A 12,996-nucleotide genomic window follows, 5' to 3' on the forward strand; every position below is an offset into this window, starting at 1 on the left:
GAACTCATACTCCGTCCATTTTCAGTTTTCAGATGTAGAGATATATGACATCTTTTTTCTCCCGGTCTACTGTCTACATCCATGTAGTTCTACATAGCAACTGCCTTTTTTTAAGGGCATATCCGTCCATTATTCAGTTTTCAGATGTGGGATAAGACATAGCTTTTTCTCCAGGTCTACCGTCTACTTCCATGTACTGTAGGAACATACTAGCAACTGCCCTTTTTTACGGGCATATCGATCGTGACATCCAGACTGCCATATCGATCGTGACATCCAGACAAGTTGTCCATTGGACTATGCACATGCATTTGCAATGATAACATCGAGCCTGAACACTGCAGCAGCAACCATCAAACGAGAGCTCATCAAGATCCTGAGGAACCTTAACAAAAAGTTTATTCTCAAGATGAGCACGGGAATGCTCATTTCAGAACAATTCAAGACCTTATTACAAGCATGCTCACTCATAAGCAGGACTTTCAACGTAGAAGACACATCACTGAACAAGCAAATACCCAGAACAAACTAGGCTTATTCCATTCACCGATTGATAGGGCCACCGCTTCAAGCAGATGGCTTCATCATGGCAGCGACCTTCTGGACAGATGGCCTCTCCATCAGACTAGACCACCAGGCCTTCACATGCGGGTAAGCGTCGAGCACAGATGCGTAGGGCGTGGCAAGCAGGCAGAGGGTGATAGATACATGGTTAAGGTCAGCGAGGCTGAGGAAGTCTCCAGCCAGATACTTGGACTTGGTCAGACGTGCCTCATACACCTCTAGCACCTTCTTCAGCTTCTCAAGGTTCTCATCGACAACTTTCTGGTCGGTGGTTCCCCCAAGCATCGGACTGATGAGGACCTGGAAGAGGATGGGATTCAGTACAGAGGTGTACTGGTTTGCCTCCACCTCCATCCAAACATCCACCATTGCTGACTCCTCAAGGTTTCCTCCCCTCAACAGCTCTGGTTTGTTTTTGCGAGCAGCATACTTGCAGATTGCGCGTGATTCTAGCACACAGATGAAAAATATTTAAATAAGAATAAAATTAGGAAATCAACATCATTAGTAGATGCAAAATGATTCTACAAGGCGAGCATTTGACTGTCTAACACTTCTCAGAAAGCAATAAGTAAAAAGAAAAAAAAACATCCCATCTCTGCATTTGATTAGATTTCACATGGAAGCTACATGCCCTGATGAGTGAGTGAAATGTGTTTGCTTCAATAAGCTTACTGAACTCATCATGTTTGCCAAAGTAATTCACTCATATGGAACAATACACACTCACCATGCGACAGCACAAGATATTACAAGTCAAATGTCAGGTTCCTTTCAGCTTTGGCTTTCATACACGACAAACTAGTGTGAAAAAAAAAATTGAAGCACATGGCAACGAAGTCAAATATGTAGCCCCCATGAAGCACATCATGGCTTCCTTTAGTAAAAAAAAATCTCTTAAAAAACATGTGCTTGTAGCAAAATCTGAGATATCATTTAAGTGGACATTGAGGCGCTAGCCATGTCATATGTTATGAAATGGGTAACAGTACCAATGACAAGCTAATTAGTCACACCAACAATGTACTAAAAACAACTATCCTATTTCCATGGAAAAAAGGATCCCAAGAGATAGGATCATACCGAAGAGGTACAAGTCCCCATCTTGCAAAGCTGGAACCTGACCAAACGGCTGCAGAGAAATAGATAAACATATCTAGAGTTAGGACAGGTGCATACAAGAATCAAATATTACCTTTCAAATAAAAAAGAATCAAATATTCAAATGTTTCACATTAAGGACATGTACAACAATGTTGTCACTAGTGTTCGAACAAGTGATGGAGACACGGATGACTTCCCGATTAGGATAGGACTACATCAAGGGTCAGCTTTGAGCCCTTATCTGTTTGCCTTGATAAATGGATGAGGTCACAAGGGACATAAAGGGGACATCCCTTGGTGTATGCTTTTCGCGGATGATGTAGTGCTAGTTGATAAAAGTCGGACAGGAGTGAATCAGAAACTGGAGTTATGACGGAAGACTTTGGAGTCCAAAGGTTTTAAACTCAGTAGAACTAAAACTGAGCATATGAGATATGACTTCGGCAGTATTACTCGGGAGAAGGAAGATATTAGTTTGGAAGGTCACATAGTGCCTAGGAAGGATACCTTTCGATATTTAGGATCAATGCTACAGAGAGACGGGGATATTGATGAAGATGTTAGCCATAGAATCAAAGCAGGGTGGATGAAGTGGCGCCAAGCATCTGGTGTCCTATATGACAAAAGGGTACCACAGAAGCTAAAAGGCAAGTTTTATAGGACAGCGATTAGACATGCTATGTTGTATGGTGCAGAATGTTGGCCTACGAAAAGACAACATGTTTAACAGATAAGTGTCGCGGAAATGCGTATGTTGTGTTGGATTTACGGTCATACAAGAAGGGAACAAGTTCGGAACGATGATATACGTAATAGATTAGGGGTAGCACCAATTAAAGAAAAGCTTGTCCAACACCGGTTGAGATGGTTTGGACATGTCCAACGGAGACCTCCTGAGGCACCGGGGCGTAGTGGAATCCTAAGACATGATTGTAACGTGAAGAGAGACAGAGGAAGACCGAAGTTGACTTGGGTGAGACTTAAAAGGATGGAATATGCCCAAAGACTTAGCCTTAGATAGAAGTGCTTGGAAAACAGCTATTCACATGCCTGAACCTTGATTGCTTCTGCTGAGTTTAAACTCTAGCCTACCCCAACTTGTTTGGGACTTAAAGACTTTGTTGTTGTTGTTGTTGTTGATTCAAATGTTTCACATTTGTGCATGCTTTGCCAGTTGGAGTTTCAATAGGCTTATTATTGCGCACATCAATTTTAATTTCAGGAAGGTGAAACATACGTAAGTTTACAACGAGTATCAAGCCATCCTGCATAAAATTCTGCAAAAATTTACTACGACCAATCCAAAAAAAATAGTTGCCATCCCCTGGTCCTTCTCTGTTACCTGCTTTGTTTGCACTTGAACAGAAGAAACCACATGAGCAACCATGGGTCACATACAGCAGGCCTAGGATTTATCCCACCATCCTACTGACTGAATACCTAATCCCATCCAGATGGAGTTACAGAACTAAAACCCAGCCCGCGCAGCCCAGAACTTGGGTAGTCGAAGGGATTAGGGAAGACGCAGGCAGGTGGTGAACACGGTTTCATTGTAGTGGAAGGTGTGTGGCCAGATGGTAGGTAGAGGAAGTGGCGAAGTACTTCGGTTTTCATCAGGTTCCTACGCTCAGCCCAGATCTGAAACAACCTATAGAAATTTCACGCTTCCATTTCTTATATCTTGTAATTTTACCATTTACAGTATGAAACAAATACCCTGATTTGTCAATTTTGGATTCCCTCCACGAAACCCCAGCCTTATACGGATGGCTAAGCGCTAGAGGAAAGTCAGATCGACCGTCGAGGATAGCGATTGCAGCGGCGCCACCAGCACGCGAACGGAACGGACGCTGCATTCCATTGCGGGGAAAAAAAGCAACAACAAAAACGGGATAGGGATCGGGAAGGGTACGGTACGTTGCGGACGAGGTGCTCGGGGCTCTTGTGCTCGGCGGTGGCGAAGTTGATGGGCACGATCTCGTAGTCGGAGCCGGCCTCCTCCAGCGCCGTCGCGCACCGCGTCACGTTCCACGACAGCACCGCCCCGTACAGCTTCATCGGAGCCATGGTCTCTCTCCCCGAACCCAACCTTCCTCTCCTCTCCTCTCCTCTCCTCTGCACTAGCACTACCCTGTTTGTTTGCCTGGGATTCTCTGCGTCCAACTCGCTACGCAAAGTGGCACACCGGGTAGTTCCCGTTTAATAGACGAGCTGGGAGGGGCCGGAGGGGGGCGCGGCGCCGCGGCCAGCGGGCGTGGCTGTTTTTTTTATGCAGGAAATACGGGTGTGGCTGTTGAGTGGAGTGGAGTCGGAGCGGGTAGGGTAGGTGCGGCATCGCTGTTGCCTGTTGGTCAGCGAGGCCCCGAGCACCCCGCGCGCGTCTAGATGTTCTGTTTGTTTTTTTATAAACCGGCAAGCGCGCAAGATACCAGGAGAGTAGGAGACGGGATGACGCCAGTGATTACGCTCGGTACTATCGAGTCGGTAGTGCGCCACCGAGGAGTCCAGATGACCGGGACCCGGCGGGCTGCTTGGTTCTCCGGCAAGCTACCCTCGTCTTGGCATCAAAAAAAAAAGCTACCCTCGTCTTTGCCTAGATGGGCAAGCAAAATCTTGCCGGCTCATGCGCGGCAAGCAAGTTCTTGCTACCTTAGACGAGCCAATTTGGCTCATCCGTGGCAGCAAGAAAACACAACCTGTTCGCTGGTCTGAACTTTGGCTGAAACTGGCTGAAAAATACTGTTCCAGCTGAATTGTTGTGAGAGAAAAACACTGTTCCGACTGAAAAAACAAGCCGAACAAGCCAGATTTAAGACAAGCGATCAGGGCCAAAATTTTGCTTGCACCGAAATTAAGGTAATCTAGCTAAGCTTACTTCCTCAGTCCATTTTAAATGTTCTCGTTTTCTGATAAGTCAAACTTACTCAACTTTAATCAAATATATACATAAAAATATTAATATTTATGGTACATAATTAATATTATTAGATAGATCGTTAAATCCAAGTACGGGTGAAGAAATGTTCGTTCGAAGCGAACGTACATGAAATTAGAACTGGGCTATGAAACGGTAGTTCTACAAGAGAAAGTATAACATACAAACTAGGGCAATAATACAGCACACATATTCAACTACACTAAAACAGGGGCAACTTGGATGGGTCTTATGTCTTTTTCCTTGATTATCCTTTCTTATTCTCTTTCTTTGACCACATCTTTTTTTCTCAGACCACGGAATACCTTCGCAAGGTACCACTTTTTTATACTCTCTATCTCTTGCGTGACGGCAATTTGTCGATGTGCAATGTGAAGTCAACGTCTAGAGTGGAGCGTTGGGGACGACCTTAAATAAACCTTTTTTTTGTCACTTTTGGTTACTCTTCTCACTTCCTCCATTTGTCTCCGTCCTACATCCTGTTCAGTTGGCTGGTTCGTTTTGTTGCTGGTTCGTGAAGAAGTACTGCTGGCTGGTTTGTGTGAGAGAAAAATAATGTTCCGATTGAAAATTTACGATCGTTTACGACAAGCCACAACCAAACGAACAGGCTCTAGATAGAAAGAATGCTATTCTCACACATCTAGAAGAAATTAACACACAACAAAAAAGACATATATATCTCTATTTTTTTTATCCTCCTCATGTGTTGATTGGATAAAAACAAATGATTGCACATGTAAACACTATTCTTTATTGCATAATACATCTATATAACACGCCTTTTTAGATATCACAACATGAACTAAATTGTTTTTTTTTTGGATAAAGACACATGAGTGTTAGAATTGTATTTTTTTTAAGAACGGAGTAGTTCGTATGAAAATAATGGGGTTGGTGCCTGTTTGATTTCCTCCTCATCAAGTCGTCATCAATAATTCGGTTGTTGTTTTTTTTTTTGGCCTCTTATCTAAGTATAATTGTAGTATTTGTTCGGATACAGACACACACCACCACACACGTACACCTCATACACACGGTATACAAACAGACATGAAGGATCCAAAATTTTTTTGGCAGCATGAGTGTAAGCAATGTAGACTGAAAAAGCCTAGCTCAGGGTCATACCGTGTTCGGTGAAGCATCGAGCATTCGAGTACTCTAGGTCGTCCTAATTTTGGTTTTTGACCGAGTCAGACTACTTCATTGAGTTTATAAAAAAATATTATTAACACATACTCCCTCCATCCTAAATTATAAGTCAATCACACTTTCTTAGACAGTTAAAATATTTCAAGTTTAATTAAATTTATATAATAAAATAATAATATTTATGATAACAAATAAGTATCAGTATATTCTTCATTAATTATATTTTCATAATATATCTATTTGATGTCATAAACCTTTATATTTTTTACTATAATTTTGGTAAAAACTTAAGATGCTATGTATCGAGGACCAATACTAGGGTACCGAAGAGGAGGGGCTAATTGTCGTTATACGATAATCCATCCAGGCAGTCAAAGGTGCGACTGCAGCTCCAACCGACACCGAGGCCGCGGGCTCCGCCTCGCCCGACCCCAAGGTCGTGTAATCCGTCTCGCCCGACCTCTGGGGACGGGCTCCGCCTCGCCCGACCCCAAGATCGTGCGATCCGCCTCGTCCGACCTCTGAAGGCTAGCGTCACCTCGCTCGATCCCTCGGGCACGGCTCCTAACGGAAGCTCACGCCATCGCCAACCACTACGGGCCAGAAAGTACAACCCAAGGTCAAACTTCTGACATCGTACAGGGAGCGGTCACTTCTCAACACGATCCATCCCCGCGACATGTTATTCTTGGGAACTCACATCACCCACAATGACGGACGCGTGGTCACTATGCTGCCTACTCCCTGTATAGCCGCTGATCAGCACGCTGGTTCGCCGCACCGCCCGCCGGGGCGGAACGGGACGTCACAACCCGCTGACAACGCTAGGGCATGGCATCATCAGGCGGACAGGCGCCCGACGTGGAGCTGTCCCTATCACCACTTGTCGTGTCAGCGGGACCCACGCAAAAGGAAAAGAAGGGCCCGACGACCCTTCAGGACTTTCTCTCTCTCCCTCGTTCTCCTCTTTTCTCCCGCTGTAACCCATGCTTTCCCTTGGCCTATAAAAAGAAAAGCAGTGCACCCCACTAAAGGGGCCAGGTAAAAAACCACTAGCATTGAACCTCGAACACATAGCCGAGCAGCGACCGAGCTCTTGGTACCCATTTGTTCTTTCCACCAGAGACTTAGGACCTGTCCCTCTCTCGCCCGTTTGTAACCCCTACTATAAAATTTTCAGTGCTAGTAACACGAGCAGCAGCAACAAACTGGATGTAGGGACATTCCGCCAGAACCAGTATAAACCTCGTGTCCTCTTAGCACACCATTCGAGCCAGACACGTAATATTAGAAATTTACTCGTTGGTGTTTACTCGAAACACCGACAGTTGGCGCGCCAGGTAGGAGCCTTTTACGCGTCTCGACATCCACACCAAGCCTCGGATGGCTAGTCGCGACCTCAGCTGGGTCCTGAGCATGCACGTGCGCTTTGGGGACCTAGACTTCATCGTCATGGTGGATGGAGAGTTGGCAATGGCTCCCGCCGCTGTCCAACCTCTCTACTCCACCAGCCTCGATGCAATCACCGAGGCGCTTGAGGAGCTACAGCTGCATGCACTGGGGGCCCACGCCTCCGGAAGCAACCAGCCCCTCGACTTCGACTACGGGGGGATAGAGCGCCTTCCTGAGACCCCGGCTGTCCTAGGAGGACCTGCGCCACCTCACCTTCTCGTTCACCAACGTCATAGCGTAGCTTGCCGGAGGGGAACCACTCTCTCCGAAATACCTCATCTGGAGTGCCCCGGCAGCGCTCCCTGTGGCGCAACGCACGCCTTCATCCCCTGTGAACGACGAGTTCGTGGGGATGACTGAACATGTCACAGAGTCTTTCAACGACCTCCTCACGGAGGAAACGGAGTTGCCCTCCACCTCTGACTCTAGCAGGGAGAGCCATCACCCCTCTCATGAGTGTTTTATGGTAGGTACCCCTAAGGGACATGTCAAAAGCATCCACAAGGAGGAGCTACCTCGATGAACGACCTCAATGACAAGGTCGAGGGGGAGACAGGGGCCCTACCCCGCCTACGGGTGGAGCAGCTGAAGGCCTAGCACCTAGAGCTTGAGGAAGCATGACTCCAGCTCGAGCAGGAACGTGCGGAGCTCGATCGGGAGATCGAGCACCCCGGAGACGGTGGGCGCACGCGCGCCATGGCCCACGACAAGAATCAGAGGATCATCGTGGACGATAAAGCCCTCCCACACTTCACTCGGGCAAGCCAGAACATCGCTGCTGTGGTGGCTTTGCTCCATGGGCTTCCGGGGCCCACGACACCCGAGGATCGTCGGGCCCACCACGAGATTCGCACGCTGCTCAAGCGTGCGGCGATGCAGCAGGCTAAGAGCTCGTTGTCTCAGCGATGCAAGCTCGACGCCAGCCAGCGCACGCCCTCAGAGCGCCCCGACAAGGACGCCACAAGGTGGCAGGCAGCGCACCGTGGTCCCGGTGCATCAGCGTCTCGGCCGCAATCGTGACGCACGCGACACCCTCGACGCCCGTAGACGTACCCACGATGACCCAAGAGAGGGAGCTAGCCGTGGCTATCACCCTTGTTGTGGCAGACGCTACGACAGCGGCGAGGACCGAAGCCCGAGCCCCGGCCTGCCGGGGCCTCAGGCATTCGGCCGACACATCCTCAACGCTGTCTTCCCGCCAAGGTACCGACCACCAACCAACATCCCAAAAATACTCTGGGGAAACGAACCCTGGATTGTGGCTCAAGGATTATCGGCTGGCCTGCCAAACCGGTGGAGCGAATAATGACGATTTCATTATCCGCAACCTTCCATTGTTCCTGGCCAATTTGGCACGAACATGGTTGGAAGACCTTCCGCCCAACAGAATCCAAAGTTTGGCGGACCTGAAAGAGATCTTCGTGGAGAACTTCCAGGGCACGTACAAAGCGCCCTAGGAACCCATGGGATCTCAAGAACTACCGACAGAAGGCCAGAGAAACCCTTCATGGGTACATCCGACGCTTCTCCCGGCAGTGCAACGAGCTGCTTAACGTCACTGACGCCGACGTTATAGGAGCTTTCCTGTTTGGGACCACCTACGAGTCCCTGGTTAACAAGCTGGGGCGTAAGGGCCCACGAACCACCAAGGAGCTCCTCGACATTGTCACTAGCCATGCCTCGGGTGAGAAGGCGGTCGGAGCGGTCTTCGACCGCCTCAAGGGCAAGGCAAAACGGGACGAGGACGTCGACGAAGACGCCTCCAACCGTTCCATCAAGAAGAAGAACAACCAGCGGCGCGAGGGCTCGCTCGTGGCCGCCGCCGACCGTAGCGGGGGTTGGAAGCCCGCGGAGGGCACCCCGAACCACTTCAAGAAGCTACTTGAGGGACCATGCCCGAACCATCCCTTCCCCGTCAAGCATTTGTACAAAAGACTATGACCTCATGAAGCGGTTCTTGGCCGGAGGCTCCAACAAAGGGAAGCACGGGAAGGACCCCGACCCGACCACGAATGACGCCGAGTGGAAGGACGACGGCTTTTCGACACCGGATGGCTACCACGTGATCTTTGGAGGGTCGACAGCCTATGACTCCAAGCGCCGTCAGAAGCTCGCGCGCCACGAGGTCTATATGACCGAGCCGACCGCGCCACCTTCCTCCGATGGTCGGAGTCCGCCTTAACCTTCGATCGGACCACCATATCAAGTCAATCAATAGAAGAGTGGAAGGTGGTGGAGACCGAAATTGAGATAGTCGATCCAGAGAATCCCACCGCGGCTGAAGAAGTGCTTCTTTAAAACAATGACATTGCTCTTAGTGCTATTCATGATGCTATTGATGAGAGAACATTTGAACAAATCAAGAACATTAAGATGGCTCATAAAGCTTGTAAGAAGTTAGAAGAATCATTTGAGGGCACCAAGGCAATAAAGGGTGCAAAGGCATACATTCTCAGGGAGAAATTTGCTAGCTTCAAGATGAGAATGTATCGGACATGTTTCATCGGATGGAAGTGCTTGTCAATGATCTCAAAGCACTTGGTGAGAAGGTGGAAGACAATGACTTCTCCCATAAGTCCTTGAGATGATTACCCACAAGATTTGGCATGTTTGATCACCTTGTTTGTGAGGACTGATTTGGACACAATGACACTAAACCAAATCTTAGAAGATATCATGACCGATGATACTTATAGAGATGGTGATGAAAATGAAGAAAAGAACAAAGAGAAGAAGGATGAGAAGAAGAAGAGTGTGCCATTCAAAGCCGGTTCATCATCCGAGGGCAAGGCCAAGCATGATATATCAAGTGAAGATGATGGCTCATGGGATGATGATGATGATGATGAGAAGATGTCTCTCTTTGTCAAGAGATTTGGTAAGTTCATAGTGAAGAAGAGCTACCATGCTAGAAGGAAGAAGTCTTCATAAAAAAATAAGAAAGAGTCAAGAAGATACTTCAAGTGTAGAAGCAAGGATAATCTTATTGCTCAATGCCCATACAACAACGACAATGATGATGATGATAAGAAGAGCAAGAAGAAAGACAAGAAGAAGAAAAAGGACAAGATTACCTTCAAGAAGAAGAATGGTGGTTCATATGTGATCACTTAGGATAATGATACTTCATCAAGTGATGATGATGATAGTAATAATGACAAGACCATCAAGAAGAAAGCTCTTACAAGCATTATTATTAATGAGAAGTCTTCCCTCTTCGACACTCCATCATCCTTGGTGGCTAAGGCCACCTAGTTACACCTCCCTCTCGGCATGAAACATCCCTGTTAAAGGACAAAATCTGCGCTTGTCTATGCGTGGGATCGACGCTGTTTGAACACCTAACCAGCCCGGTCCATACGAAACCAACGTAGCAACCACGTGCAGCCATCGTTTCAAGCGAATAGAAAAAAAATAAAAAGGCCCGCGGCCCATGATCGAAACACGGCCCCCGCGGCCCAACAGCCCGCTCCCTAGGTCGCTAACACACCGCGTATGTCTGCCTGGCTCCCTGCCGACATCGGCGAGGAGGAAAGGAAAACACTGGTCAACGGCCACCAAGAGCGACGCCGTCGACGGCGTTTCCATAGGCGCTCAGCTCGACGCTGCAATCTCGTGGCGACATCGGCGCAGAAGAACGGATCCTTCCCGGCGCTATTACCCCGGCAGGTACACAGCGGACACAGTACCCCCTCTCTCCTTTATTATTCCTCTTCAGATCTATACTGGCCTCAGCATTGTTTCCCTATACTTGATCTCCCTTATTTTCCACAGATCCATATTAGTACGGTCCGTTTCCTGCTATGCTTTGCTCTGCAAATACCTACGAACCAACCGTTGAAGCCATCAGCAGCTGACAACCAGACCACATCGTTGGGCCAGCTATGCATGCTCGTTTCAGACAGCAATAGTAGCGTCCATTTCTAAATCGCTGTGTCAACGTCCATTATCATTTTCCCAGTGCCTAACCAGCACGTACACACAGATTTTCTTGATCGGCACATAAACATGTCCACATTCGTACCCAGGCATCTCGCGCAGACATTGGCACAGATTAATATTCCTTATACATTCATTTCTTTCAGTTTGTACGCAGGCCAGACAGTCAGCCCTTCTGCCACTGCCATCAAGGTAACACCGATTTGGAAAACCCCATGGAAGCACAGCAAGGTAACGATATACATGCACATGGTTTACATCTGCATCATATCCATTGTATCCATTGCCACCAAACGCCATTGACAACATACAGAGACATCGGCACCAAGAAGAGGTAAGCAACGCTGAAAAACACAGCCTCATTGTTCAAGACAGATACACATATGGGCTATTAACACCGTTCCTTCAACATTACCAGGACACTCAACGATGCATCCCTCTGACTGGAGAGAATATATTGAACAAGTATTCATGGGTAACAGGTCTCTGACATAGTAGCTCTAACACACAGCCCTCTTTATATATACCCCTAACATATCACGTTTGTTGCCCAGAAGAAGACGATGACGCCACGGCCCGGCTTCCAGGTATGCTGTCTAAGTAATGACTCACCGAATCTCCACATCAACATCGTCATTTGCTACTTGGTTCGCCAAAAAAGGTGATAGCCTAACCCCTACAGCACCGTTTTGCAGGCAACACAACACAAAACCATGGAGACTCAGGTCATACGTCTTCCACACAAAGACATACCATTCCTCTTCCATGCCTCTGCGTACATAACATTTTTGCCTACATCAGCAGGTTCAACAGACTGGGGGCCATCATCGCCATGAACTATTACTACGGCGCAGGTTAGTCACAGCTTTGACCTCAACAAAAACTCCATTTATCCAGCCACAAAAATATATTATACTACATCTGCTCGAATTCCTTAAACAGGCCCAGCAGGCGCTACATGAACTTGTCTCCACATGGACCATGATCTCCCGCGCTCTCTCCCATAATATGTAAAATGAACCCCTCACGTGCAACGCATCGCCACTGCATCATCTGTATCATATACGTACCTATATGTGATATCTACATCCTGTACACTTATCCCATATTAGCCTGCTTATGTGCATCATCGAATATGTATATGACCCACCGACGTCGTCTTTCCAGTTCTGACAATTATTAGCTAACCTATTCGACCTCTCTGTGTGCTTGTGTCACTGCACCTCCTTCCTAACCATCGTCGCTGCGCCAAAACCAGAATGCAAATTTGCGTCCGCGCGCAAATGCACGCGCCTCATACTAGTATCACACCAACAATCTAATCTTTGGACCAAAATTGTATAGTCTGAGTATGATATTAATTAAATGGCAAGTCGAAAAGACAAGCACTTTTTGTTGCATGAAGCTTCAGCTTGTTGTAAAGGTGCCAAAGCAGCTCAAATGGGTTTTAACTTTTAAATGGAAAGTTAGGAGGAAGCAAGGAGGCCAGACTTAGGAAACAGAAACATCGATTTGGGAACTGTAGTTTAGCTATTCCATTGCCCTCTTTATGTGATGTTTAATGAGCAGAGTAAGGGCATGTTTGGATTAGTTTCATATTCTTAAAAACCAGTTTTTGCCTCTATTTTCTGAAATATGTTTTCCGAGCAAAAACTAGTGGGGTGTTTGGATCCCCTAGTTTTTAAGAATTTGGCTTCATTTATCGCTCTATAGGTCACAAAAACTAGCAAAAGCTATGTATTAACAGCTTCCTAGTTTTTAAGAATCCGGCAAAAACTGGGGGTGTTTGGATCACACCTAGTTTCTAAAAGCCAGATTTTTAAAAACAGGTAAAAACTAGAGGGATCTTA

General features: G+C 47.2%; 1 protein-coding gene and 1 long non-coding RNA gene across 3 annotated transcripts; one reads left to right on the forward strand and one right to left on the reverse strand.

Annotated features, from left to right (window-relative positions):
- Nucleotides 1-381: 381 nt before the first annotated feature.
- Nucleotides 382-3,894, reverse strand: LOC136450482 (glutathione S-transferase 1). Its single transcript, XM_066450932.1, has 3 exons — nucleotides 3,586-3,894; nucleotides 1,648-1,696; nucleotides 382-1,013 (listed from the first exon to the last, which is right to left on the reverse strand). Exons 1-3 carry the CDS (start codon nucleotides 3,733-3,735, stop codon nucleotides 568-570), a joined length of 645 nt encoding a protein of 214 aa, XP_066307029.1. The 5' UTR covers nucleotides 3,736-3,894; the 3' UTR covers nucleotides 382-567.
- Nucleotides 3,895-10,734: 6,840 nt separating this feature from the next.
- On the forward strand, nucleotides 10,735-12,446 carry LOC136453038 (uncharacterized). 2 transcript variants are annotated; one of them, XR_010758941.1, is made up of 7 exons: nucleotides 10,735-10,876; nucleotides 11,293-11,480; nucleotides 11,565-11,628; nucleotides 11,701-11,733; nucleotides 11,842-11,871; nucleotides 11,951-12,000; nucleotides 12,089-12,446. It is a non-coding gene; the product is annotated as an uncharacterized lncRNA (long non-coding RNA). The 2 variants fall into 2 exon arrangements; XR_010758940.1 differs by having other exon boundaries at nucleotides 11,565-11,621.
- The last annotated feature ends 550 nt before the right edge of the window (nucleotides 12,447-12,996 follow it).

Source organism: Miscanthus floridulus, chromosome 5 (assembly GCF_019320115.1).
Source record: "Miscanthus floridulus cultivar M001 chromosome 5, ASM1932011v1, whole genome shotgun sequence".
Classification (NCBI taxonomy): Eukaryota; Viridiplantae; Streptophyta; class Magnoliopsida; order Poales; family Poaceae; genus Miscanthus; species Miscanthus floridulus.

What these genes read in the sequence shown, in the direction of transcription:
- LOC136450482 (XM_066450932.1), bottom strand. Translation starts at nt 3,735, where the DNA reads ATGGCTCCGATGAAGCTGTACGGGGCGGTGCTGTCGTGGAACGTGACG. An exon ending in CCGAGCACCTCGTCCGCAAC is followed by an intron (nt 1,697 to 3,585) that starts GTACCGTACCCT and finishes ATTTCTCTGCAG; the next exon opens with CCGTTTGGTCAGGTTCCAGC. An exon ending in TGGGGACTTGTACCTCTTCG is followed by an intron (nt 1,014 to 1,647) that starts GTATGATCCTAT and finishes TCTGTGTGCTAG; the next exon opens with AATCACGCGCAATCTGCAAG.